This window comes from Saccostrea echinata, unplaced genomic scaffold (assembly GCF_033153115.1).
Source record: "Saccostrea echinata isolate AGI-Se365-2 ecotype Australia unplaced genomic scaffold, CSIRO_AGI_Sech_v1 ptg000041l, whole genome shotgun sequence".
Lineage (NCBI taxonomy): Eukaryota > Metazoa > Mollusca > Bivalvia > Ostreida > Ostreidae > Saccostrea > Saccostrea echinata.
This window is the reverse complement of record NW_026889790.1, coordinates 1,300,974-1,326,258: the sequence shown is the minus strand read 5'-3', so window position 1 is coordinate 1,326,258 and position 25,285 is coordinate 1,300,974. Positions and strand designations below refer to the sequence as shown.

The following is a 25,285-nucleotide window of genomic DNA, read 5'->3' as shown; positions in this document are numbered from 1 at the left end:
TTAAATGGCATATTTCAATTTTACTTTTAATGATAAAAAAAGATGAAGGAAAATTGTATCGTCAGATTACGACAACTGCCAAAATCCGAAAAGAAAAACATGGACCAGATGGAGGTGGTTCAGCCAAAGTTTACAAAACTTTTAGATGGCATGATGGGAGCCGAAGGTCCTGTATTTGACAAGGACGCTAATTTCTACATGGTTGCACCTGAGGTAGAGAAAAATGGACCTTTTGCTGGCCAAGTTCTTCGCATTGATCTGAAGAATAGCAAGGTAAGAGAGGGGGGTAGGGGTATCTTTCACCTGATCATGTGATATATACAGTGTGCGAAAATAACAAGGATGAAATAGCCTGTTGGGCTATCTCATTTTGGATTGGTATATATAAACCGTGGATAACTGGGACTGTCCATAAGAACCAAGCACGAAAAAATGTGCAATGATTTTTATTCATATTTTTAATTTTTTTTTTATTCATGTATCTATTTTTATTGAATTATCTGTTACTAGTATATTTTCATTTTATCTTGTGAAAATGAAATATAAAATCAGAGTTTGTGCCTTTCACAAAAACTGTACCACATGTTCACACGTCATATTTGAGCTTTACCGGCCAGCTAGTCCGAAATATCTGACGTTTTCCAGGTGTTTTTCATGATTTTGATATTTTATGTGCCAGGAAAATGTTACAACTTCACAACTTCTTCTTCCATTAATGTGCCTGGCACCAATGTTTGGCATTATCCCACATGTATAAAAAGTTAAAATTATGCTGAGGAAGGCCTTATTAAAATCTGAAAAAAATCATCAATATTTCTTAAATGAGTAGGAACTGATTCGGGACTTGAAGGCCATGGATACTGGTAGAGAATTCCAGATCACTACTACAGCTGGGAAAAAGGAATCCTGGTAGCATTTGAGGTGGCAGAATGGTTGTTAAAACCTCAAAGCATGTCCTCTGGTGTAGTTACTTGTTAGTTGTAAATGACTGGATGGAATGTCTATGAGGTCATTCACAATTCTGAACATCATGGTGGCTCGTGCTGTTAACCGTCTGGACTGCAGGGTATCAAGATGGAGTTGTTGGATAGATATAATACTGCTCTCCCTGCTGTAATCGCCCATGATGTATCGTGCAGCCCTTCGTTGTACCGCTTCTATCTTATTAATATGGGTCTTGTTGGTGTGATCCCATACGTTGGAGGTGTATTCAACCTGGGGTCTCCCTAGGGTCTTATAACTAGTTGCTTTGATGGACCGTGGGCAGCCAGAAAGGTTACGGCTCAAGAAAGCAACTGGCTTTTAATATTATGAAAACTGGAAATTTTGTTGCCCCCAACTGAACTTGATTTTTGATACTTGCAAATTCAATTAAATGTCAACTCAATAACTTATAAATGTTTACTTAATTTGTGTCTAACTGTGCTTCCAGTGATAAGAAATTGCAGCATGGTGGATGTACACAAACAAATAGAGTTGGGTTAAAAAGGACATTGTTCATTTATGGAAAAATTAATGCACAATGTTATAAATTAATCATGTTAATAAGTTATGGGAATTAACAGTAATTCTGTTAAAATAAGGATTTCAAATTCAAGTATAAAATTATTCTGCACAATTCCTTTTTTCCATTATTACATGTTATAAATATAAAATGCTCCTTCTCATTGAATCTTAATATTTTAACCATGGCCAAAACTATGATAGACAATGCAGCCTGTTTTAATTTGGATCGGGATAGCCCGATTCAACTTGAGGTAGAATCAGACCCTATCAGACAGGCGTTAATTGCACACTGTATATATCAGGTCTAGCACAATCTCCTGATTTAGCTATATTGTGTGAACTAGCTTTTCAAGTATAATTAATTATTATTAAGCTTTTCAAGAAAAGCTATTTCAATGCAGTCTTTACAGTTTTTCACAAATGTGCTTTTTACTAGGAATAGACAAAATTCACTACTCATATTTGAACTATGGACTGTTAAAAAAACCAGTTCAAATCAAAGATGAATTGAACATTGCAGCTTTTGAATACTTTTAAGCAAGAGATGTATTTCCATTGTTTTGGTAACTATATAGTTACACCTTGTGAGTGATGGGCGTTGCTTTACATTGTGCTAAATTATTACTAATCGATTATCTTGTTGACCAGAATTGACCTGCTATATAATTTCATTCAAGAAGTAATTGTGTAGACACAAATCAATTGTTTTATCATGTTCATATCACCATAGTTGCCAACTCACCCGATAACACCAATTTTTCAACCCTTAACCTGATTTTTTTAATGACATGGAAGGTCATGTTTTTCACCTGATTTTTGCCAAAACACCTGAAAATCTCCAAATACCAGATTTAGTTTGCAAATTGGTTTGCATGTGTGATTTTCAGTTATCAACCCAAGCTTGTATCTACATAAGCAGTGCAGGTGGCCTTTTTCAGTATGTAAAGGTCAATTATTAGTGCAAATAATAACAAAATCTGTGAGTTGTTTTGACAAAGCGAAGTTTGAAATCATTGTAAATGTCTTCAGATATGAAATCATTATCAGGGCCCACAGGAAGACCACCAATGAAAAGAAAATGATATTTATGTACATATCAAGAAACCTTGGAAAACAAATTTCATTTGAAAATATAAAGTGATCAAAGATTGTATAAGGCTAATTGTACACTACATGAAAATTTCACTTGTTTATTTGAAGAATTTGTTTATCTGGAGAAGAAAGTTTTCTTCAAAACCAACATAATTTGATTAGCTCAAAATTCTTTTCCTTCTTCCAAACAGCCATGCAGATTCTGGAAATTGGCTTTCAACATTTTAAAAATTTGCCGGTACCCGGTATTTTCACCTGGCTGAAATCATGATTGTACCAGCCAAAATATTTGTTGTAGAAAATTTTGATAAGTAAACATTTAATTAAAATCGCTTCCACAATGTACCTCCTATTTTTGTAAAAGTTCCTCCTGTTTCTTATCTTTTTGAAAGCTCTGTCATGGTAAATATTTGGGGAATGTCATTATGTGTTATGACCAGATTTTTTTCTTTCCAAAGAGGGTCATGACCCTCTTTTTACATGTTGGAGGTTGGCAAGTGTGTATAGCCTAAAAAACATTTAGAACTTTTGAGTGCAAAGTCTATAAAAGAAACAAATTTGGATGAGCATGTTTTCAGACCAATACAAAGTTGAAAATTATCACTGCAACAAAGTGCAACTTTTTTTTACATACTGAAAAATATGTACATTAAAGGAAAAAAAGGTATGATAAAATAGCAAAATCTAGCTAGTTTGAATAGCTAATTCAGTTAAGCTACATATTGTGCCGGACCTGTATATAGCAACAAAGCTGCAGAACTGTAGCTCTCCGCAAAAAAAAATATTGACAGACTGGAGAGTTACAGTGCCACCCATAGAGAAAACTGTATATTTATTGCGCACAACAAATTGCACTCAATTCTGGATTTATTTCTCCAAATTCTTACCTCATCTGCACAAAAGATCGATTTCATGAAATTCCTTAGATCTCTATCAACTACAGATATAGTTGACATCTGCAGGAAGCGCAAGGGACCGAATTGTCTTGCCACCCAAAATGGCAGTATAAATAAGCAAAATATTTTTGTTGGTCTCCATTTCAGGCCCAGTAGGGCTATTACCAATGGTTATGGTGGGATATTTTGTTGTCGAAATAGTTTAAGAATATGTTAGGAACGCACGGTTAGTAATATTTTGAGATGCCAGTTTAAATATACGGAGAAATAAATCTAGAATCAAGCGCAATTTTTTGTGCACAATAAATATACTGTTTTCCCTATGGGTGGCACTGTAGCTCTCCGGTCTGTCAATATTTTTTTTTTTCAGAGAGCTACAGTTCTGCAGCTATTTTGTTGCTACATACAGCTCCGGCACAATATGTAACTTAACTGAATTAGCTATTCAAACTAGCTAGATTTTGCTATTTTATCATACCTTTTTTTCCTTTAATGTACATATTTTTCAGTATGTAAAAAAAAATTTTTTGGAGAGCTACACTTCTGCAGCTAGCAACAAATTAACAAATGAATTGTTTTAGATGTGTCTACCAGTAAAAAATGAGATGTAGTTAAAAATATATTCCTTATTAACATAAGTTAACAGTCTACAAGATAATAATAGATGGTAAGCAAAGGGAGGGCAAATGATGAACAAATTAAACTATTATGAGCAGAGTGAACAATGAGCAAAGGATGAGTTGAAGTGAATGCTGAGTGTGTTCAGAGTGGAGTTGAAACACTTGATTAAAGCACAGGGGTGTGTTCAAGATAATAGTGACTTTGTAGGTTTATATAGCCTCAAATGATATGTTAGCATAGCTGCTATATAGGGACAGAAGTGTTAATCATACTGTGTGTTCAATTGACTGAAATAGCGAGCTGCTGTGATGTAGTTAAAAATATATTCCTTATTAATTTAATTGGAAACAGTCTACAAGAGAATAATAGATGGTAAGCAAAGGGAGGGCAAATGATGAACAAATTAAACTATGAGCAGAGTGAACAATTGAGCGAGCTGTTGTGATCTCAAGTGTAGCCCAGTGAATGGAGAATTCAGAGTGGCCGAGTGTAGCCCAGTGAATGGAGAATTCAGAAACAATGAGTGAAAGTGGCAATGGATTAGTAGAACATATGTTTAGATTAAAAGATGTATTATGACTAATAGCTAATTCTTAGAAACTTTAGAAAAGGGGAAAGTGTGGGTATAACTATTACATATGACAGAATCATGCAGTCTGTATGATTTACAAGTCTCCCCATGAAACCATGAAATTAAGTCAAATTTCACCAAAAAAAAATATTGAAAGGTATAATAACAATATTCTAAACGTATATTATTCAATATGCTTATCAAAATAAGTTGGTATAATGTGTCGGATCAATTAAGGCACAATTTATGTGTATATTGGCTTTATTGCTGAGAGGGTACAACTGTGAATGTATATAGATAAAGAAAAAAAATGAAAGTAATGAACAAGATTTGTATGGTTTATTTTTGCTTGCAGTTTCTAAATTTTTTTTTTAGTCTGTACATTTCTTATACATATATTTGTATCTGTTTTCTCTAAGTACCTATTGGGAATTTGATTTCATTTACTAAATAGATTTTCTTTAATTTTAAAGCTAATAAAATTATACCTACCCATGAAAGCATTACCTCCAGGAATAGCTAGATTGTTTAAGTCCTGCATGGTTTTTTTTGTTCTTGGTGAATTTACTACTGATAGAACAACAATGTGTGTGGTAATCATGGAGTAATTATCACTTATGGGAAAGTGATGAAGTTATGTTGCCATGGTGATATCATTGATTTAAATTTACAAACTGAAATCTTGTTTGCAGTACATATGGCTAAGTATCTAAGTATGTCTATAAAATATTAAAATAAATGGAATACTCACATAAACAGGATAAGGTGCTAGCAAGGAAAGAAACGAGAACTTGATAGTTGTGCAAGTATTGGTGGAAGTGTACAAGGCTATTGTAAGGAGGGCAGTCATCAGTCTGAATTTAATGGAACGTGCAGTCTCATGGGATTAATACTTAGACTCTCAACCAAAGAATCAGGGGTCTGGACTCGGAACCATAGGATGAGTAGTCCAGACTCAGAACCAAGGAATCAGTGCTCTGGACTCAGAACCATAGGATGAGTAGTCCAAACTCAGAACCAAAGAATCAGTGGTCTGGACTCAGAACCATAGGATCAGTAGTCCAGACTCAGAACCAAAGAATCAGTGGTCTGGACTCAGAACCATAGGATCAGTAGTCCAGACTCGGAACCAAGGAATCAGTGGTCTGGACTCAGAACCATAGGATCAGTAGTCCAGACTCGGAACCAAGGAATCAGTGGTCTGGACTCGGAACCATAGGATCAGTAGTCCAGACTCAGAACCATGTATAGGATCAGTGGTTCAGGATTCTGGGCTTAATTGGCCCTATTTTGGTACAGGGTCTTGTACACTTTCAATTTGGGAATTTAAAATTGAGAAGGGGGCAAAATTTGGAATTATTGATGTCTTATGTTAAACTGTAGATTGAAGTGTTAGAATTTAGGCTTATTCCTTTTTTACATCTTGATGGGTCATTATAATTAAAAAGAAATTCAAGTTTTTTTAAAATAAAAAGCATTGAAAAATTCAATCTGCTTGTCATTTGGGAATTTTTAGGTAAATTTTCAAAAAAGAGTCAATTTTCAATTGGGACAGGGTCCTTTTATCGGACCTGGATGCAGTGGATATTAAGTTTACTGTCCTGGACTTGCCACCTCAGGATCAATGGTTCACAATAAGACCACAGGATCAGTGGTTCATATTCATAACCTTGGGATTGGTGGTTCAAACTCAACTATGGATTTAGTGGGTTAGACTCAACTATGGATTGATTTAGTGGTTCAGACTCATCTATGGATCAAGTGGTTCAGACTCAATTAAGGATTGTTTTTTGTAATCATTGGATCAGTAGAACAAGGGAACAATGGCTCAGTCTCCAGCGCTGAATCAGTTTTTCAGACTCAGACACTGATCAATGATTCAAATTCACAAATGCTTCATCAGTGGTTCAGAGTTTAACTGTGTTATATTGCTTTAATCAACAACAAAAGGACATGTAATTTTTTTTGCATAATTATGTACTGTACATCACTAAATTTTCACGACATCTTATTTTTGCGATATAGTCATCACATCTTTTTTAGTGAGACAAAATTTTCAAGAATTGTGGTCATCTTTTTAATGTGAGACAAAATTTTCAAGAATGGTGGTTATTGCTCTATATAATCTTAAGGAATACTATTATACGTGAGAATGAAATTTTTGCGAGCACACTGTCTAGTGTAATTATGCGAAAATAAAGTTGTCATGAATAAAAAGTGATTTACAGTATATTGGTACAAATGTTAAATTACTTAAAGTGATGTAAAGCTGTTTTTTTTTAGTCGTCCATTTTATGCGAGCCTGTTGTGGATGGAGAAGGGGGAATTCCGGCTGGGTGTCAGTGTGACAAAGACAACGTCTTATGGATTGCAGACATGAGGCTTGGTCTTATCACTGTGGACAAAAATGGTGACTTCAAACAGGTGTGTGATTATCTTAGCAATGGAATTTTCAAGATTGAATCATAGTTTAACATGTCAGTAATTTTTAGGAAGTAAATTAAAAGGTCACATTTCAGTCTTCATAAGAGAAAAAAGCTCTTTCATTTTTTTGTTTGGACAATTTTACTGTTCTGCTTTTAAGAGACAAAACTTTATTTAAGAAGTAAGGAATCATTTTTCAACTTTTATCGGGATGTAAATACAGGTTGGTCATGTGATCAAATCCCATAAAGCCCAAAGAGCTTTATGGTAGATTTGATCATATGCCAACCCATACTTACATCAGAATAAAAGTTTAAAAATGATATCTTATTACTTATACCGGTATTTACATTTGAGACTGATTCATTATGTATATTATGTACTAAAATTTTAAACCCATAAAATGATTAACTTTTACAAACCTCAATGGTATAAATTGAATGTGAAAGGGAAAACATTTGCAAATGTAAATATTTGTCTTTATGCATCAAATTTGAGCAAATTGAATTCTGATTGAATGATACCAGACAAGAAAAACTTGTAAAGATATTCTCAGATAGTTTGATTAAATTCTGGACATATCTGTAGATTTGTAAGGAGGACAAGACAGGCCGTACAATGCAGGGTTGTAATGACTGCGCCTTTGATTACGATGGAAATCTGTGGATAACGGCACCAGCTGGAAAAATTGCCCCTCACCCATACGAGAGGTCGATGGAGGTACATACATGACTGTTTCAGGGCAATTTTGTGAGAGAGCATTTAATGTGTATTATTTTACTTCATTCATGTAGTAATAAATTCCGCTAAATGAAGTGCAGAAAATTAAATCTTTTAGTTTGCTTTTAGGAACCTTTTGGGTCTGTGTACTGCTTCACTAGTCAGAAGGAGATGTCGTTGATTGATACTGGGCTTAGGTTTCCTAATGGCATTGCTGTGTTACATTCCCCAGATGGCAGACCTCAAACCCTGATTGTAGCAGAGACCCCCACTAAATCCCTGTGGGCCTATGAAATCCAGGGTAATGGGAAAGTAGGACAGAGGAAACTGTGGGGAAAACTGCCAGGTATATATCAAAACAAAAATGTCACAAATTTACATGATTGATGCATTTCTCTGCACAGTTCAGTATTAGTTCAATGATTTTAATTTAGAAATAAAAAAATCCTCTTGAATTTTGCATATAAAATATGAATGCAGTATTGAGAATTAATCATAGACTGCAATAATAAAGTATAGATATATATATACAGACAACTACATTGCCTACTTTTCCATTTCATTTATAGAAACTATCTGTACATATATTTATGACAATTTTAATTGAGCACTTGCTAGGAGTTGAGATGTTCCATATCAGGTTACAATACAGAAGTTTTTATGCCAATTTTATATTTTTCTTGAAAGGTGACACAGAAGGAGGACCAGATGGCATGGACTTTGATGAGGAGAACAACTTATTAGTGGCTCACTGGGGGTCAGGATTTCTGGAGGTGTTTGGAAGAGAGGGAGGGAGCCCTCACACACGCATCAAGTGCCCCTTCTCCAGGACTAGTAACCTCCACTTCAGGAAAGGGACAAAGGAAGTATACGTTACTGAGCATGATTCTCATGGGGTTTGGAAGTTTGAGTGGCAGAGACCAGGCAAATTACAGTATTGTGACATCATATCTCTGTGAGGCAGCTAATAATGTTATTGTATTTATTGAGTTATTATGACTTTATCAGTGGTGCTAGGTTCTTACCTTAAAACACAGCTTGGTTGTTAAAAAATGTTTAAAAATAAATATGACACTACAAACATTGTATGATGCATTTATTGATGTAGAAAACAGACATTTTGTATGTATATTTTGATATACATATAAATGCAATATATTAACAATAACTGCGTAGTTTGTTTTAAATATTAAAATGACAATCATTTTTAAAATAATTGTATACAGGTATCTTTACATCGAAAATTTTTGTTTATATTGTATTTTAAACTTTGATTATTGCAAATTTATTGAAATAATGTTTACATATTTTAGAGCAATGGTTTATTTTTATTTACTGTTGATTATTTCATAATTTTATTGTTAATTTGTAAACATTCCAATAGATAATTTTTATGCAAATCTATTGTTTTTGTTGTCAATGCCATTGAAAAAGTTAATAAATATTGAACTGATACAAAACATTCTGAAAATATACCTTAAAAAATAATTAGATCTAGAAAATATTTAGCTTGTGAACTTAAGAGGTTTTCAATAAAATTTTATGAATTTGAAACAATAGTATGGATGAAATGACACAAAGTGTACCGATGCATCGACAAAATTTGATACTGATATATTGGAAAAAAAAACTGTTAGTTGTGTTAAACATAATTCATATTTGGCACTTTTGGCGAACTCAGTAGTTTATTCATTTCATCACCACCAAATTGTAATTTTCTGCAGGTGTGAAGACATTCATTGTGCTGATAAGTCAAAAGGTGCTAAATTTAAAAAAAAAAAAAGATTACATATGAAAATCAATTTCATTGTCAGTTTGTATCTTTCAGTATGTTTGGAAAATATAAATATCATTATGCATACAATAATATGAGATGATAAAACAAGTGTAAGAGACAATAATAAATTAAAAATTACAAAGCAAACATTAAGTACATGTATTTTTACTAATAGTATCAAAGTATAAAATGTTAGTTATCATGCTTCATTTATGTCAAGGAGAAAAAGAGAGTACAAAATAGATTAATCCCCATATTCTACACAAATTACATGCTCAATATAAAGGGTTTAAGGTTCACCATCTCTCTGCTCACTCATTTATAAAATGCTTTAATGCTGATGATTTTCCAAAAGAAAGGTAATTTTTAGTTAAAACACACAATTTCAGTATACAATGGCCTTTGCTCAGCAAAATTTGACAAAAATCGCCTTTCAACTTAAAATTTTCTAAAGAGTATACAGATTATCTCGCTTATCAGAGAGTCAATGAACCTTAAATGCTGAGCCCTAGAAGTTTAATAAAATTTGAAATCTTCACACTGTTTATTGAGATATTTAGCATTATGGTTAGTTTCACAATCTTCTTCACAAAATCGTACCCATTTACATTGCTTTTGTTTCATTCTTAGCTACATAAAAATAAAGAAATATATATATATACATGTATAATAATGAAATGAATAGAACAAAACCTACAATTTTGTGATAACCTTTGTAAAAAAATATATAGTCCACAAAATTAAAGTCAGGATTCCACTTCACTGTAATTCACTTCAAGGTCAAGACTAGAATCAATTTTCCCCAGATGAGTGATAATGTTCAAATATTGGTTGCAGCACAGGCATTGAGCTCGGACTCTGAAGCCGCGTTGAGAATCATTTACTAGCAACGAGTAAGGACCATTCCATGGTGCTGACAATTTGAATGGTATTGTTGGTGCTGAACTTGGGAAATGTTTCTTTTGAAAGTAAAAGGTAAACTTTACTTTCTGGGAATGAAGGACTACTTCACATTTTCCCTCATTTGTATGCCTTTCATGCTGATGCCCATCTTCTCTAAGCACTGTATTATGCTCAAGAAGAAATTTAAGAATTTTATTTTTCTTTACAGTGATCTCTTTATTCATTTCTTTTGGGTATTGGTGTTCCGAAAGTTTGTCTGAATGAGTGTCCAAAATAAGACTTTTGGAGTTTTCTTGCCTAATGTATTTGTGATGAATTGATACACCTTGTTTGTTGCATATCTTTACTTTGTCAGACAATGGTATTGTTAAGATCAAATGTTCCTCTTTCTGTTCCACTCTAGAAACTTTAAGGCTCTCTGTGTGTTCTTGTAATACGACACTGTAGTCATCTGCATTTGTTAAGTTGTATTGGTTGCTGGTATCCATATCTTCGTTGTAATTACTGATTGCTATAGTAACAATTAATATTTTATTGTTTTTATCGTGAAAAGCTGGTGCTTTTACACTCAAGTCTAGAATGACCAATGACTTCTTTAAACCTTGAAATTCAAACTCCTCCAGAAGCTGTTCAGCTAGCACCCCAGGATTCACATTGTTCTTGGAGATACTGTAGAGCAATGTTCTGTTCTTCAGCACGAAGCCCGTTTTTCTTCTAGAAGTAACGAAGTAAAAGTCATCCACCTCGTCAGGAACAACTGTTATAAAGCTTTTGATGCTGGAACAGATTGAAGACACAGCAAATGTCATATCTCCAAGATGAAGCATGACTTTATCATAAGATGGACGAATAATAGGCCTTGGTCTTTCTTTCTGTACCTCAGCTTGACCTGCAGGTTTTTGTTTCTTACTATTGCACCCTATCAGTGATTTTATTTTCATTTCAGCAAGCTGAGCACTTGCAGAACACAGAAGGTCTGAGAATTTTGTTATTTTCACTTTTTGCCTGAAAATAATTTCAAGAATATTTCCACTGAAAATCCGAATCACTACACCAGGGTTCTTTTCGTCAGATATTGTTCTTTCTATACCTTCCTCATCCACTGCATTAATGCGTTCTCGCATCGCAATGCGCAAACCTGACACACCAGAGAACATGGAATGCATTTCCAACAGCACTTTTTGAGAAACAGTGCATTCTGGTACCGTAGGAAAAATGTCATGGAATGACTCCACTACAGCATTTAGACAATCCGAAAATGTTTGGTCGATTTCTGAGTCATCCTTGAAGACAAATGTCCTCCATTGTATGTCTATGTTTTCAATATTTATTATTTTTTTGATTTTTTGCTTCGCTTTAACATGTAACTGAAATATATTAACCGAGGGAAATTCAGCTTGTGTTATATTATCCATAATTTTATTACGGAGAAAATCCCTATATCCGCTCTCTAAAGCATATGCAGTATCTTGTGATATCACAACACGCAAGGGCAATTCCTGAATGCATTTCTTGTAAAATTCAGAATCAGAAAATGTGAAAATATTTCCTTCACGCAAAACAACAAAATGGTTAAAATCAGCTTGAGTTTTCTCTGTTATGATTTCATGCTTCCATACTTCAAGGTGTTCTTTGAGCTCTGTCGATTCAGAAATCATTTCAAAACATTCCTTTTCGAGAATAGGCAGTTTCACGTACTTTGGTCTTTCAAGACATGATAGCAACTCTGTCTTTGCTAGCTTCTTTGTTAATACAAGTTGTCCTGGTTTTACTTTATTTGGCTTAATTTTCACCCAAACTCCGGATAAACCCTGTGGAATTGGATTCTGATTTATGACTGGGTACCTCTGTGACAAAAGAAGGTCATCAAAGATTCGAATATACGCATTTTTATATTCTGTATAGGAAGCTTTCAAGGAGAGTCTAACCAAATCATGTGGATGACTCAATTCGCGTCTGAACTTCAAAAGACAAGCTGGTATTAATCGCTTTTCATCTGACTGAAAAGTAATGGCAACTCCAATTTTCTTTTTGATTTCATCTTGAACGTTGATAACCGTTTGACTGAGTTCATTACTGCTCTCCGCAGGCCATTCCACCAATAGTTGCTTGTCTTCTGCGTCTGATAATCTAGAGAACGAGTTGCTCCTTTCTACAATCCATTCTTTATTGTCTGTCTCATTGCAGCAGACATGAACAGTCGCTGTGTCATCTTGGAAAGATACCCCCGTGTGCTGCAGGGATATAGTGTTCTTCAGTAGCACTCTTTTAGAAGTGTATTTTAATCTTAGCATTGATTTGCAATCGTAGGCGATAGCTACAAGCTCTCTGCCGACGTCACGACACATTAGCGTTCTCAAAATTGACAGGTCATTTATTCCAAAGGATGGTAAGTCTACTTCGAAAGTAACAGGTTCTATGCAGCGCTTTGTGCTGTTTGCGTTATCATTGTCTTCTATGCCATTGATCTTGGAGATGGAATAAACGGACTGGCATACTGCTCCACAGACAGAGCGCAAAATGGTAAGATTTTGCCATAACGGGAATTGCGATCTGTCATAGTAAAGACGAGATCTTGTGATCGTGAATTTCCAGTTAACCTTACCAATAACATGGTTGTGTCCACTTATGAATCCAGTTTGCTGCGAAGTCATCTTATCTTCAAGTGACACTATAATTTCTTTCATGTTCAAAACATCGCGGAGGGCGTATTTTGCGGTCTCTCTATCAAACATTGATTCGATATCATTTTTCATATCTCTGCACTCATTTAATGTATCCTCTAACCCTCCTAACTTATTTCCATATATTAATCCGTTTAAGGATTTCATGACAACTTCTGTGTTGTAAGTCCTTTTTCTTAGTTCAATGGCATTCCAGTCTACCTTTATTTTTATACCAAGTCCAAATTCCTTTTGAATCTGTAAAAGAAAATAATCGGTAAATATGGTCGTTTTAAAAATAAAAAAAAATCGAAATACTGACATAACTATAGTATTCATACAAAGGAAGTCCTAGTAATTGCATATACTTACAAAATCTTCAAAGTATGGAATTACATTCTCCTGTACATCTTCTTTAAGTAGAATTTCATTCTGTCGTTGACAGCAGCTTTTGTCTAATCTAACAAAGAGGGATCCTTTGTCCGTGGATACACGAATCTGGTTTAAAATGGCTCCCGTGTTATCCATGGTGACTTTCGGATGATCTGCTGTTCCACTCGTAAGGCATACTACTTTAACTGACTTCACAGGAGTAGATTTAGTGGCCTCACTAATTTTAATGTCCTCAATATGATTAAGAACTATACTAGATGTTAGGAAACATTGAATCCAAACATCAGAAAAGTTCCCAAAATCTGCAATTTTGCGAAAACTGTCGAAGTCTACAGTGTATTTTAAGTCAGAAAACTCTGAAGGAATGATGTTTTCTTTGGCACTCTTTGCCTCCAATTCCTGTCTGATCGATTCTGGAAATGTTACTGATTGGACCAGCCATAAATCAGACTTAAGAATCCTTGGATCATGTCTCTCTGGTGACAATTCAAAATTCGGCCATTGTTTACCTCCAATGTTGTCCAATTCTGATAACCAAAGTTGTTTTTGGGGTAATGTGTATTGGATTTCTTTAAAAGTCGAAAAATCGTCCTCTTGATAGTTCAAAGCTTTCTTGAGATGGACAAGAAGGTCTAATCTGGAGAGCCCAATAACAGCCTCAAAAATAGATGTGCCATAATTTTTCTTCATTGTATTGTTTAAACCGCTGGCAAGACTTAGCAATTTCACAAAAACCTCTTCATTTTTAGCGACAATGGACATGGCTAGTATATTTTCAAGAATAGTGGGACTGTTTTGGAATTCGTCCAGTGTTTTTTCTATGCCCTCCGTGGATATCATTTTTTCAATGCCTTCTTTTCTGGACACCATTTTGATTAAAGAGGTAAATGTTGCATTATAGCCACAAGATATCATCATAGCAGAAATCAATGGGTTATCCGACCTATATTTCCCTAATTTCCAGAAGTACTCCGTAAGCAATTGAGGAGGAAGAGCATTATTTTCTGACCTCATTGGTTGTGTATCCTTATTTAGTGGACCCCTGTTATATATTTTTGACCAACCAATACATTTATTTAACAAACAATTGAGGCACGACATATCAGGATCATCGTCTTTGTGACCAGCGTGAGAATCCCCCCATGGGTCTAGCAGAGCATCTGATTTAAGGAGAGAATAATAATCTTGAAGCCCAAGAGCACTCATATACATAATTGGAGTTAATCCGCACACGTCTTTTTCCTCGCAAAGCCCTCCCATTGTCTTTGAACGAACTAGTCCGATCATTTTTGGATCTCCAGTTTGAATGGCAAGATGGAGAATATTTTCTGCTGATTTTTTTGATTTCCAGCTCATTCCGTCATCATACTGAAAGATGTATTCTGCAATTTCTAGTTGAGAATTAGACACAGCAACAGCCAAAGGACATATATCCTTAACCTGAAGTTTAAGTACTTGGCGAAGATTTTCTGTTTCCCCATCAAAATATGCCATTAAAGCATGAAAAGCCTTCTTGCATCCATGTTTGATTGCTTCAAGTAGAAGGAATCCATGTGATGAAGGGTTTTCTAAGAGCAATTTGGGGATATGTTTGGAACTTGACACAACAGCGGCCGCGGCATTGTCATCTCCCTTTTTATATAGACTGATTAGATCTAGCTGCCGCGATTTAGGAAGAGTAGGTCTAATGTCAACATCTGACATAACGGTACCGCTTGTGTTTAACTTGTTCATGAAAAAATGAAACCAGCCATAAGTTTCCACACTGTCGATGTTTTCTTTTGAATGCATAATTTTTGTTTCAGTGAACAAGTTAACGACTTCGATATTTCCGAGGAGCACGGCATAGTCTATTGGTCTCATACCATCCGAATCGCTAACATCCAAGCCCCTAGTTGTCTTCTCCAGAACACATTTGGCAATAAGTTTCATGTTGTAAATTCCGCAATAATGTAAAGCATGTTTATTTCTTTTGTCTACACACAAAACGTCCACATCATTGAAGGCTGTCAGAATTTGTGCACAGAAATCCTCTTGCCCTTTTGAGGCTGCTCCAATGAAAAATCTTTCCCAAGTCTGCTTTGTAGGCCGTCCAGTGCTTGAAAAAATTTCAGTAAAATACTTCATAATTGGCCAATTTCCAGTAGAGGCAGCTAGCTCAAAATAAAATTCCGGTTTTGCAGCCTTCATAAATTCACGATCGTATTTGCAAAACTTTAACACGGCGTCCACTGTGTCGGGTCGTTTGCTACGAATGGCATATTCTATCACATCAAAATTCTTCATGTAAATCTTATCGAGAAGATCCATAAACATTGGGTTTTCAGTATCGAACCTGATGGGTACACTTTTCCTGAAAAGATATTTAACAATGTCAGTTTGACCATAGAATGCAGCCTTGCACAAAAGTGCCGCAAAACTGGCCTGAACTGTTTCGGGAAGTTTTGATATTGAAATATTGTCGAGAATAGACTTCAAAAAGTCTATTTGTCCTTCTCTAACAGCCTGCGCCAAAGAAAGCTGCCAACACACCTTCAGCTCTCGTTCTCTTGGAATCACCTGGGAAGCTACAAGCCTTAGAAAAGTCCAAAGACTTTTATTGCAGGCAAAATGGATTGTTGTCTCTTGTAAATTCAATCCAAATTGATCAACTAGAGCAATAACCTCCTCGCTTATATCTTGCTGATAAAGAAAAACTGCATCTGATCTACCGCAGTCTTTGGGTAGAGAAATAACAATACAATCCAGAATATTCAAGTTCCAAAGTAGTTGTTTTCTCAGTAGCTTGTACACATACTTGTTAGTTTTACTTGCAGCAATCAATGAAGAAATCACCCAAGGTTCAGTCATCGATAACAACAGTAGAACGTCATTTTCATCTATTCTAGTATTCGCATCTACTGATTTAAGAAAGTTTGTAAGAATTTTCCCATGAGGTGGATTTTGCTCTGAAGTTTGCAAGGCTGTGATATGCAATGTTTCTTTCGAACTCTTTTGCATCTCGTCGTAAATATATTGAACTTTCGTTTTTAATTGATTGACTATGCTCTTTTCTACTCTCTGTTCTGACAAAACTTCGCAAAGTTTGGTTAAAAAGTCAGCAAATTTAAACCCTTCATGTTTGTAACTGAATCCATGGTATTTCGGTACAGTTTGTTGTCGCAAGAGTGGTGTTTTGCCAGATGTTATTATATTGTCATACACAAACCCAAACATGCTGAAAAGAAAGTGAAAGACATTCCTTTGAACTTTATCAGTTCTGAGTGCCTGCCAAACAATGGAATGAAAAGTTTGGTTATCATTGAGATAGATGTTATTTTTATGATAGATATCACAAATAGTTCTGTGGTTTCCCAACATTGCGCATCTGTAGCCCGTCATCATGTAATCATCACTGACCTTTAATTTGTTCTCTGATATACTAAGAATTTCTTCAAAAAGCTTCATATCTCCCATGCCTGAAGCAAAATGAATCAAAGAATACCCTGAGATTCTGGACAAATGTGCTTTTTTGAAGAGATATTCAATGATCTTTTGATCTTTGTTCATTGGTATGGTCTGGGAATTTGGTGGAGAGACTACTATTTTTAAGTCTGACCCCTCTATTCGTTGTTGATCATTTCTAGATTCATGCAAGTCTGAACTATTCTTTCCATGTATACAAACTTTGACACTGGTATCTTTATTATCTGGCAATTTGATCTTCCTTCTTGCACTCATTTTTATGCCATGTTTAGAGATAAAAGAATAAGAATGTTCACATTCACGGAAACGTACATCTTTAATCTCAGGAGGTCTGTGTCTCTTTGTGAAACATCCTGGTACTGCGCGCTTTAAAAAAGGACTAGCGCCATTTAGAAGATAAAGTCTTGAAATTTTCCATTGCCTGTACGCTAAAGCATACCACAGAGGGGATGCTCCAGCAAAATCCACTTTGTTCAGTGGAAAACCAGGCAAATTCTCCCTGTGTACAACCTCAGTAAGTATTCGGGCAATTGTTTCCCAGCCAAAAATAGCAACAAAGTGAAAGATGGTTCTTCCATGCTTATCCACTTCTTCAACAGCCTTTTCCCATTGCTCCTGTTCAAGGATCCTGTGAAATGTTCTAGTCAGAGTCTCTGTAAGATGCATTTTCCGGCTTACAGCAGTCTGGAGTAGCAGTTGTCCCAGGGTTTTTGTTTCCAGCTTACTTACTTGACTTACCATGGTGTTGTACACATGTGCAATTGTTCCTTCTTTGCACTTCTGTAGCTGTGCAACAATGTTCCTGAAAATAAATTGGCTAGTTTAAGGATGCAGAAAAGTGTAATAATTAGAGATTGACTCAAAAATATCATAATGGACCAGGAGGCAACATTTCTTTTCTTTAATGTACTGTTTATTCAGGAAACATTTTTTATTTCTCTTTTTCATATATGATTCAGGGTTCTTAGTCATTTATGTTTTTTTCTTTACAAATAAAGATACTCTGCCAAGCCCCTACCCGTACTCTTCACAAAATATTAACTGCTAATATAAAGTACCGTGGAACAGCATATTCAAGAAGTGGTGTAAATTAAACGTGGGTTCTCAAAAACTTCAAAAAACTTTTTAAAAAAAATTAAAATCACCAAATTGTTCAAAAGTCAGTAACATCAAAACTTACGACTTTTCATACTTTATACAACCATTCCTTACGATGAACTAAAAACTTGACCTTTATTTTATATCAAAGGCAACTGCTTCTTCAATAAAAATTGAGCTCAGAAATTGTAATTGGTCATCAACAAACTTTGTTAAAGTCACTCTGATTCTATGCACAAATATTGTAGTTGATATTAAAAAGATGCTGGAGTTCCTCATTGACAACATCTATGTAGTCGCTTCCAAAGAACTGTTGCAATTCCGATGGGCATTAACTATGCCCCTTTATTAGCCGAGCTGAAGCATAATTTTTTCAAAAAACTTCTACATGAGAAGAAAACACTTGCTATCGCCTTTAACTCGACATTCAGATATATGACAGGTCGTCAGGGGATGCTTACTCTCCATGGAACCTGATCCCACCTCTTATGTTTTTAGAGGTCTGTGTTTGCTCTGCTCCAAATTTGTATTGTTCCAATGGATTTTTGAGCTTGACTACTGTTCGTTATCTTCATATTTTATCGACAACGTTTTATCAATTAACAATACCTATTTTCATTCATTTGTCGACTTGATATATTTCAATGAACTCTAAATTAAAAACACCTCAGAATCTGCTACATCCGTTACATATTTGGGCATTTTACTGACTATAGACGATTTAGGGGCCAAAAGAGATGACTTCAGCTTTTCCATCGTCAACCTTCCTCATATATGTAGTAATATTCTGCTATCACCTGTATTTATGGTGTTAATGTTTCTAAACTTATCCGATACTTAAAAGACAGGTGAGTGACAAATAAGTTGATGTTATGATTTCAACAACTTCGTTTAATGTCAGTATTTCGTACATCTATGTTCTTTATAATGACTTCCATAGCAAATGTAACCTTTCATTAGGTCGTATTTTGACTGACGTATACCTATTGTTGGGCGTTTGTGGTTTTTTTCTTTTTACTAAATTTGACTACATAGTATTTCGTTTACCAAATCTATACATAGGGCTCAAGGCGGGTGTGATCGGTCGAAAGGGGATTCTTACTCCTCATAGTAACTCTTCCTAGGCGCCTCATCCTACCTCTGGAATTTCCGAGTTCAGTCCGTGTTTTATACCCTGTTCACAGATTTGTATTGTTTGAGTTCAATCACTGTTGGTTATCTTCAACTTTTTCAGTATGACTCAAGGCGTGTGAATAGTATTTCGGCAAAAGGACGTAAAAACTATATTTTTTATTCATTTTTTGTCCCTGTCTTTCAGGTAGACCGTTGGACAATAGCAAATCTTAATGATATGAATTTACTGTGGCGTAGAGAAACTTTTGTGTTTTTGATTTTTTTATTTGCCTTTACAGTTTACTGAGGCGTGATGTTTTGAAAAATTTTCTTGTTTAACATGAAAAGAAATACCCTAGAATTACTTCTTATTAGAATTAATATGCAAACAAATAAAAAGTTTACATTTACAGATACCGGCAGAAAAAATGAATCCCTCTATTATGTATTTGTAAAGGATATAATATTACCACAGTTAACTTTTATAGTAAAGTATTGTATGTGGCTTGGTGTTTTGATACGAGTTTATTACCCCAAAATTTCGAAATGTACTCACGTGTTGGAGTTCAGGACCCTCACTAGCAGAGAAGGATTGGTATCAACTAGATAAAGCACTATGTCATCCAAATGACTTTCAATAGCATTGTGGAGAGGACCTCCAATCTCTTGACTGAAGAAATTCCAGTCAATCTTCTTCCTGCATTAAAAAATGTCAAGGTGTTCCTCATGTTCCCATTACACACTATCAAATCTGCTATTTAAATTTGTTTTGTATACATACCGTTCATACAAATCCATCAATATTTTTTTCTTTGCTTTCGATGAGGGTTTCTCACAAGAACACAGGTCACGAATTTTTCTTGTCCAGATTTCTACTTGCTTGTATCGTTCATCTGAGCAACAGGCAACGATGGTGTCTACTGTAAATTTGGCATTATATTCAACAAGAAGTTTATAGATATCCCATGATCCATATATTACTGCGAGATCTAAAGGTCTTACACCATCACTTGTCTTGGCGTCAATAGTCACGGGGAGAGGAGCCTGACAAATAGATATCAGAGTTAAAAATAAGCTAAAATTCTATGAGTGAGAAATTCTAGAAACAAATCAAGATTTTTATGACCAACAAAAATACTAGTATCTATACCTGTAAAATCATTTTGACGAATTCAACATTTCCTGTGCAGGACCCCAAATGAAGAAGTGTAGTACCGGAGGGAAAGCTGATACTGTTAGGTTCTCCCGAGAGATTCATCATTATTGTACAATCTCTTAATATTCTAGTCTCCTCTTTTGAAACCGTTATTCCAAATAGTCCTCTCATTTCATATTTACTAAAACTAGTCACAATCCTTGGTGCTAATTGAAGTAATGGAAGGATCTCAAAGTTTTTGATTTTTCCTTGCTTCCAAATTTTTCTTTTCAGAAACTTATTGTAGACTTCCTCCACAAATTGTCCCCCAGTAGTAATTTCAACCATGCACCTAATTATCTTTTCCAATGGGCTCTTGCACTCAGCAAGACTGTACAATCTATTGGATATTTCAAATTCTTTCGTTGTTATTTCAGTTGTCTTCATTCCCTCTACCTCCCTACCTGACTGTATCAAACTCTGCAAAATATTTTCAGGGACATGTTTTAGGCACGCATAGGCAAGGATATACTTGATGTACTCTATCTTAACAATGCTATCGTTGTCACTGAATTTTGATTGCCAAGTTTTGTTAAATTGTTTTTGAATTTGACATTTGTTTGAGGAAAGTGCGCAATGCCATAAAAGATGTCCTTCTCTATGTAGCATCAGAGCTGCAGAATTAAAGTGCCCTGATTCTAAAGCAAGCAAAAACGCTTCACATATGCCATGCACATATGTATCAGTAGATTCCTCGAAAATTTCAAATTTTCCCATTTGAACACCCGACCTAATAAGGAAACAACCCATTTTATCGAAAATCGTTTTGTCCCTTATCTTAAATTTTCTGTTGGAATTTCTTTCTGAGTGTTTGGAAGACAAAAGTTTTGCTAAAGTTGTTTTTTCATGCATTGTAAGAAGTTTTATGCTTTCCCAGATATAAGGTCTTAACTCTGACAGATCGTCACAACTGAAAATATCTCGAGATTTCAAGATATCAGGTTGATACTTTATTAATGTCTCAAAAACTTTCTCATTGACGTAAGGGGATCTACATGCTATGTCCAGGATGTACATATTCTCTATTTCTTGCATCTCTTTGTTTGTTTCATGTTTATGTTTCTTCTTCAATATGGCGTCGATGAATCGAGATTGTCCATAATATACCGCTAGATGTAAAGCAATTCCTAAATTATCATCCTTTGTTTTTTCAAGAATGGCGGTGAAAAGGGGAAAATTTTGTAGGATAACTGCAGCTTCAACTGGTAAATGATTCTTAAAGAAACAGTTCAAATAACAGTGTTGAGATTTTTTATATCTTGCTAATCCACATAGCTCATGGATAACATTTACAGGTTCTGGAATATCACTCGCAATTATTGCTGACTGCATAAAATGTTCCAAAACTTTCTGCATTACTACTGTTTTTCCGTTCTTTGAAAACATCATCAAATGATACAGAAAGCTGGCTTTGGGTTTTACAACATCCATTATCGACTTGATGATCTTAAAGGAATACTGTTGAATTGCAAAGTCCATAATAGATCTTCCGAGACTATCAGTATCCTTCAAAAGGTTTGGAAAATTCTGAGCTAGTTTCTTCATTGTTGTCATTCTTCCAGCTTTAATAGCACATTCCAGTGGAGTACTGAAAGCTACTTCTTCATGATGCTTGAACTCAAAAGCTCTCAAATGAACATAGATTTCTTGACTTTCAGGATTTCCTTTTCCACAGTGATGCTTTGAGTTACTTTTAATAATATCGCAACACTTTTGACATTTTTTGTATCGCTTAGTTGGACTACTGATCAACTTGGGTACTTTTGAATTAAGTGACCAGAACTTATTCCATGGTTTTTCTTTTTCATTGTCGTACTGAAATGGATCTTCATTCCTATTGAATTCTCGAAAAGGGCGATCATATCTGCAAAAGTTTGTAAAGTTCATTGATTCATTCCACATAATGTTCCTTTCCTCTTGCCTCTGAACTATTTTCTCTCGTTTGTCCTGACTAGCCTGTTCTATTTTCAATTGTTGTATGACGATGTCCTCCAGATCTTCCTCAATTATTGGCAAATAATGAAGGATGTTTTGACCCAACTTGTCAATAGCCTTTAAATTGCACTTACTAGTATATTTCTGAAGAAGGACTCTAACCACCTTCTGCTGATTTCTGTAAATAGCAGTCATCAATGGAGTCTTTCCGCTGTTATCTTGTATCTTAGCATCGACTTGACGATCTGAGTGCAACAACATATTTACTATTATATCATGTCCTTTTTCACAGGCATAGTGCAAAGGGGTAGCACCTCGCCAGTCTGTAGGGTTTGAATTTACGCCCGCTTCCAAAAGCACTTTGACGCATTCACTGTGATTGTTCTGACAAGCTTCGTGCAAAGGCGTTCTTTTCATTTCATCTGATAAGTCGAAAGGTATTCTTAGGGATTTCAGAAGAAGCAATATCTTATGGAGGCCAAGAGATGCCGATTCAAACGTATACCTTTCAGATGCTCCATTTTGACCACTCAGTAAAGGCAACAGTTTTTCTGCTACAGATTCAACATTTCTGCATTTTTGAAAACCCTTCCGATATCCATCAAATACTTTCTTTAATGATTTCATGATCTTGCAAACTGTGGATTCATAAAGTATTAGGTTACTCCGAATCTCAAAAATAGCTAAACATACCCCATAGTGACAATTTTGTAGAGCTTTTTGGATGCCTTTATTCAGATCCCCTTCCTGTAAACTCTCATCGTAGAGTAGATGCACTTGTTTCACGTTTCCACACTGACAAGCAGAATGAAAAGGTAGGTCACCTTCTATATTTTTCTTACACTTAGGAAAACGCTTTTCTAATAAAACCTCAGTAAGCTGAGGACTCAGTGTGGATGACAAATGTAGCAGGGAACATTCCAACTCTTCCAGCCTTGGATCAAGCGTGTCATAGTCAGGAAGCAACGTTAATAGCCGAAGAGCATGCTTTTCTTTTTTCAACAAAAGCATGAGATAACACAAGTAAAACTGAAGGTGTTTGCTGAGGGAAAGGGTTTCTAGTTTAGAAGCGATATACTCTATATCAGCCTCTTTCTGTAGAAGGAGCAGATCAATGCAGTTGTTTCCTAAGTTATCCACGTCAAGGACATCTGAGTTTAGCTGGAGAAGGTATACTATTACTTCCTTCCTTCTTCTATATAGGGCGCAATGTAATGGGGATTTATCATTCATGTCTTTAGTATATATCTGATCTCTCCCAATGCCATTAATGAGAATTTCACAAGCATCCAATTTTCCATTTTCAGCGGCATAATGCAGCGGTGTTGCATTTCGTTCATCACAAATATCGCATATTTTAGGTGTGTATGGAAGTTTTTGAAGAGCCTCCTCTAATTTCTCTAAGTTTCCACATGCAGCATTTATATGAAGAGATGTCGCTTTTAGCTCTGAAAGACAGAAAAAGTCATTTTGTATTTAACAGATGGTAATATTAACTGATATAATTAATCGTTGTTTCAGCTAATTTCAATCATGGTTGATTACCCAAGAGATTTGGTTTCCAGGACATGATATCGGTTGGTATGAAAGAAAATCCCTCCAGAAGGTTTTCACACAACTGTTGATTCAGTTCTTGTGGAGTCCAGTGGCTGACTTTACTCCGCTCGTACAGAAAAATCACACAAGCACACATTACAATGTAGCGCTTTCCATCATAGGAGTGTGCAACCTTAAAAAAAAAACAAATCGGGATTCACGGATTTATGATAAAGTAACACGAATATCTCGAAATTCATTTTTATGCAATAAATGCCATACCCTTTTGTACTCTACATCCGGGTATCTAAATTTTTCCATCGGTAATTCCCATTTTGGATTGGACCTGCCCTGATCAACTGAGTTCATTTGAGGAATTTTTGGAAGTATGTCAAAAACGGTTGTCGTCTTCTCGTCTGATCGCAAGATTTCTCTTGTTTTACACAAGAAAATGAACCCTCTTTCGAAGTATTCCTTGAAATAAAGATTAATACTGCGTCGGACATGCGACAATTTATCTTTGGAGTTGACAGAGATATAGTGGTGTGTCAAGGTTTGTTGCGTTCTACTGACAGCTTGGAACTTCACCAGGAGATCTCCACCTTTGTCTCTTGGAGTGACCGGGCGTGAGGAGAACGAGTACAACCCATCCTCGCCATACCCTGGCGCCTTATCAATTACTCTGAAAATAATATTATCTACTCAATCTTTCAACAACTGTGTGAAACAATCATAAAATGCATCTTTTTATGTTCTTGTAGAAATGCCATTTTGACTAGTCACTTTCTTCATATCATAAATAGAATGAATAATTTAAGAATGGTATATTCGGCAACTGCATGATAATTTATTAATCCTTTATACAAACATGTATCGCTTAAACAAAATTTTTATTTATTTAGTACAGTGTTGACAGTTTGATGGTTGTCTTTCATTTTGAACGTTGACACTTAAGTGTTTGGATCCTTCCGGAGAAAAAAAAAATCAGTGGGCTTCCTGCTAACACAGCTTAAAACAATCTAAAATTATCACAAATCTCAGAATAAGATGCTTTTTATGTACATTATTATGTCTGAACCATATATAAAGAACGACACATACCCCATTTCACCTATATCTCCTATCTATCCTGTACCCATATTTGTGTTTCCCCTTCAATGTTGTAAGAATCAAAAATGCCTCACTGCGCATAATCGGCGTCCTCGTTGCCAAGATCTGTATTTTTAAAGCCTGTTAGCACAACAAAAAATGATAATTATTTGATATCTACAGTTAAATCTCTTATTTGGGGCATTATCGATCGACATTCAGACACCTGTGAGAACTAATGTGCTTTCTTTGTATTATTTACTTAAAATCTTCCCTGTTCTTACATTT

General features: G+C 35.2%; 3 protein-coding genes across 3 annotated transcripts; 1 reads left to right on the top strand and 2 right to left on the bottom strand.

The window, feature by feature from the left end:
- The first annotated feature begins 93 nt into the window (after window positions 1-93).
- LOC133200905 (diisopropyl-fluorophosphatase-like) lies at window positions 94-9,059 on the top strand. The gene is made up of 5 exons (XM_061336719.1): window positions 94-273; window positions 6,970-7,110; window positions 7,699-7,830; window positions 7,960-8,176; window positions 8,518-9,059. The coding sequence occupies exons 1-5, from the start codon at window positions 100-102 to the stop codon at window positions 8,787-8,789; spliced, it is 936 nt and encodes a 311-aa protein (XP_061192703.1). The 5' UTR covers window positions 94-99; the 3' UTR covers window positions 8,790-9,059.
- Window positions 9,060-9,723: 664 nt separating this feature from the next.
- LOC133200703 (uncharacterized) lies at window positions 9,724-15,092 on the bottom strand. The gene is made up of 2 exons (XM_061336469.1): window positions 13,546-15,092; window positions 9,724-13,431 (listed from the first exon to the last, which is right to left on the bottom strand). The coding sequence occupies exons 1-2, from the start codon at window positions 15,058-15,060 to the stop codon at window positions 10,354-10,356; spliced, it is 4,593 nt and encodes a 1,530-aa protein (XP_061192453.1). The 5' UTR covers window positions 15,061-15,092; the 3' UTR covers window positions 9,724-10,353.
- Window positions 15,060-25,014, bottom strand: LOC133200833 (uncharacterized). Its single transcript, XM_061336649.1, has 8 exons — window positions 25,010-25,014; window positions 24,191-24,590; window positions 23,918-24,101; window positions 20,393-23,820; window positions 20,024-20,286; window positions 19,799-19,939; window positions 15,172-17,833; window positions 15,060-15,098 (listed from the first exon to the last, which is right to left on the bottom strand). The coding sequence occupies exons 1-8, from the start codon at window positions 25,012-25,014 to the stop codon at window positions 15,060-15,062; spliced, it is 7,122 nt and encodes a 2,373-aa protein (XP_061192633.1).
- Window positions 25,015-25,285: the final 271 nt, after the last annotated feature.

Coding starts and splice junctions, on each gene's coding strand:
- LOC133200703 (XM_061336469.1), bottom strand. CDS start 15,060: ATGGCATATTTTGATGGGGAAACAGAAAATCTTCGCCAAGTACTTAAA. Junction 13,432..13,545: donor TTCCATACTTTGAAGATTTT/GTAAGTATATGC, acceptor TTTCTTTTACAG/ATTCAAAAGGAATTTGGACT.
- LOC133200833 (XM_061336649.1), bottom strand. Junction 20,287..20,392: donor TCGTCAAAATGATTTTACAG/GTATAGATACTA, acceptor TCTATTTGTCAG/GCTCCTCTCCCCGTGACTAT. Junction 15,099..15,171: donor ACAATGCCGCGGCCGCTGTT/GTGTCAAGTTCC, acceptor TTCTACTTGAAG/CAATCAAACATGGATGCAAG.
- LOC133200905 (XM_061336719.1), top strand. CDS start 100: ATGGACCAGATGGAGGTGGTTCAGCCAAAGTTTACAAAACTTTTAGAT. Junction 7,111..7,698: donor AAAATGGTGACTTCAAACAG/GTGTGTGATTAT, acceptor ACATATCTGTAG/ATTTGTAAGGAGGACAAGAC. Junction 7,831..7,959: donor CATACGAGAGGTCGATGGAG/GTACATACATGA, acceptor GTTTGCTTTTAG/GAACCTTTTGGGTCTGTGTA.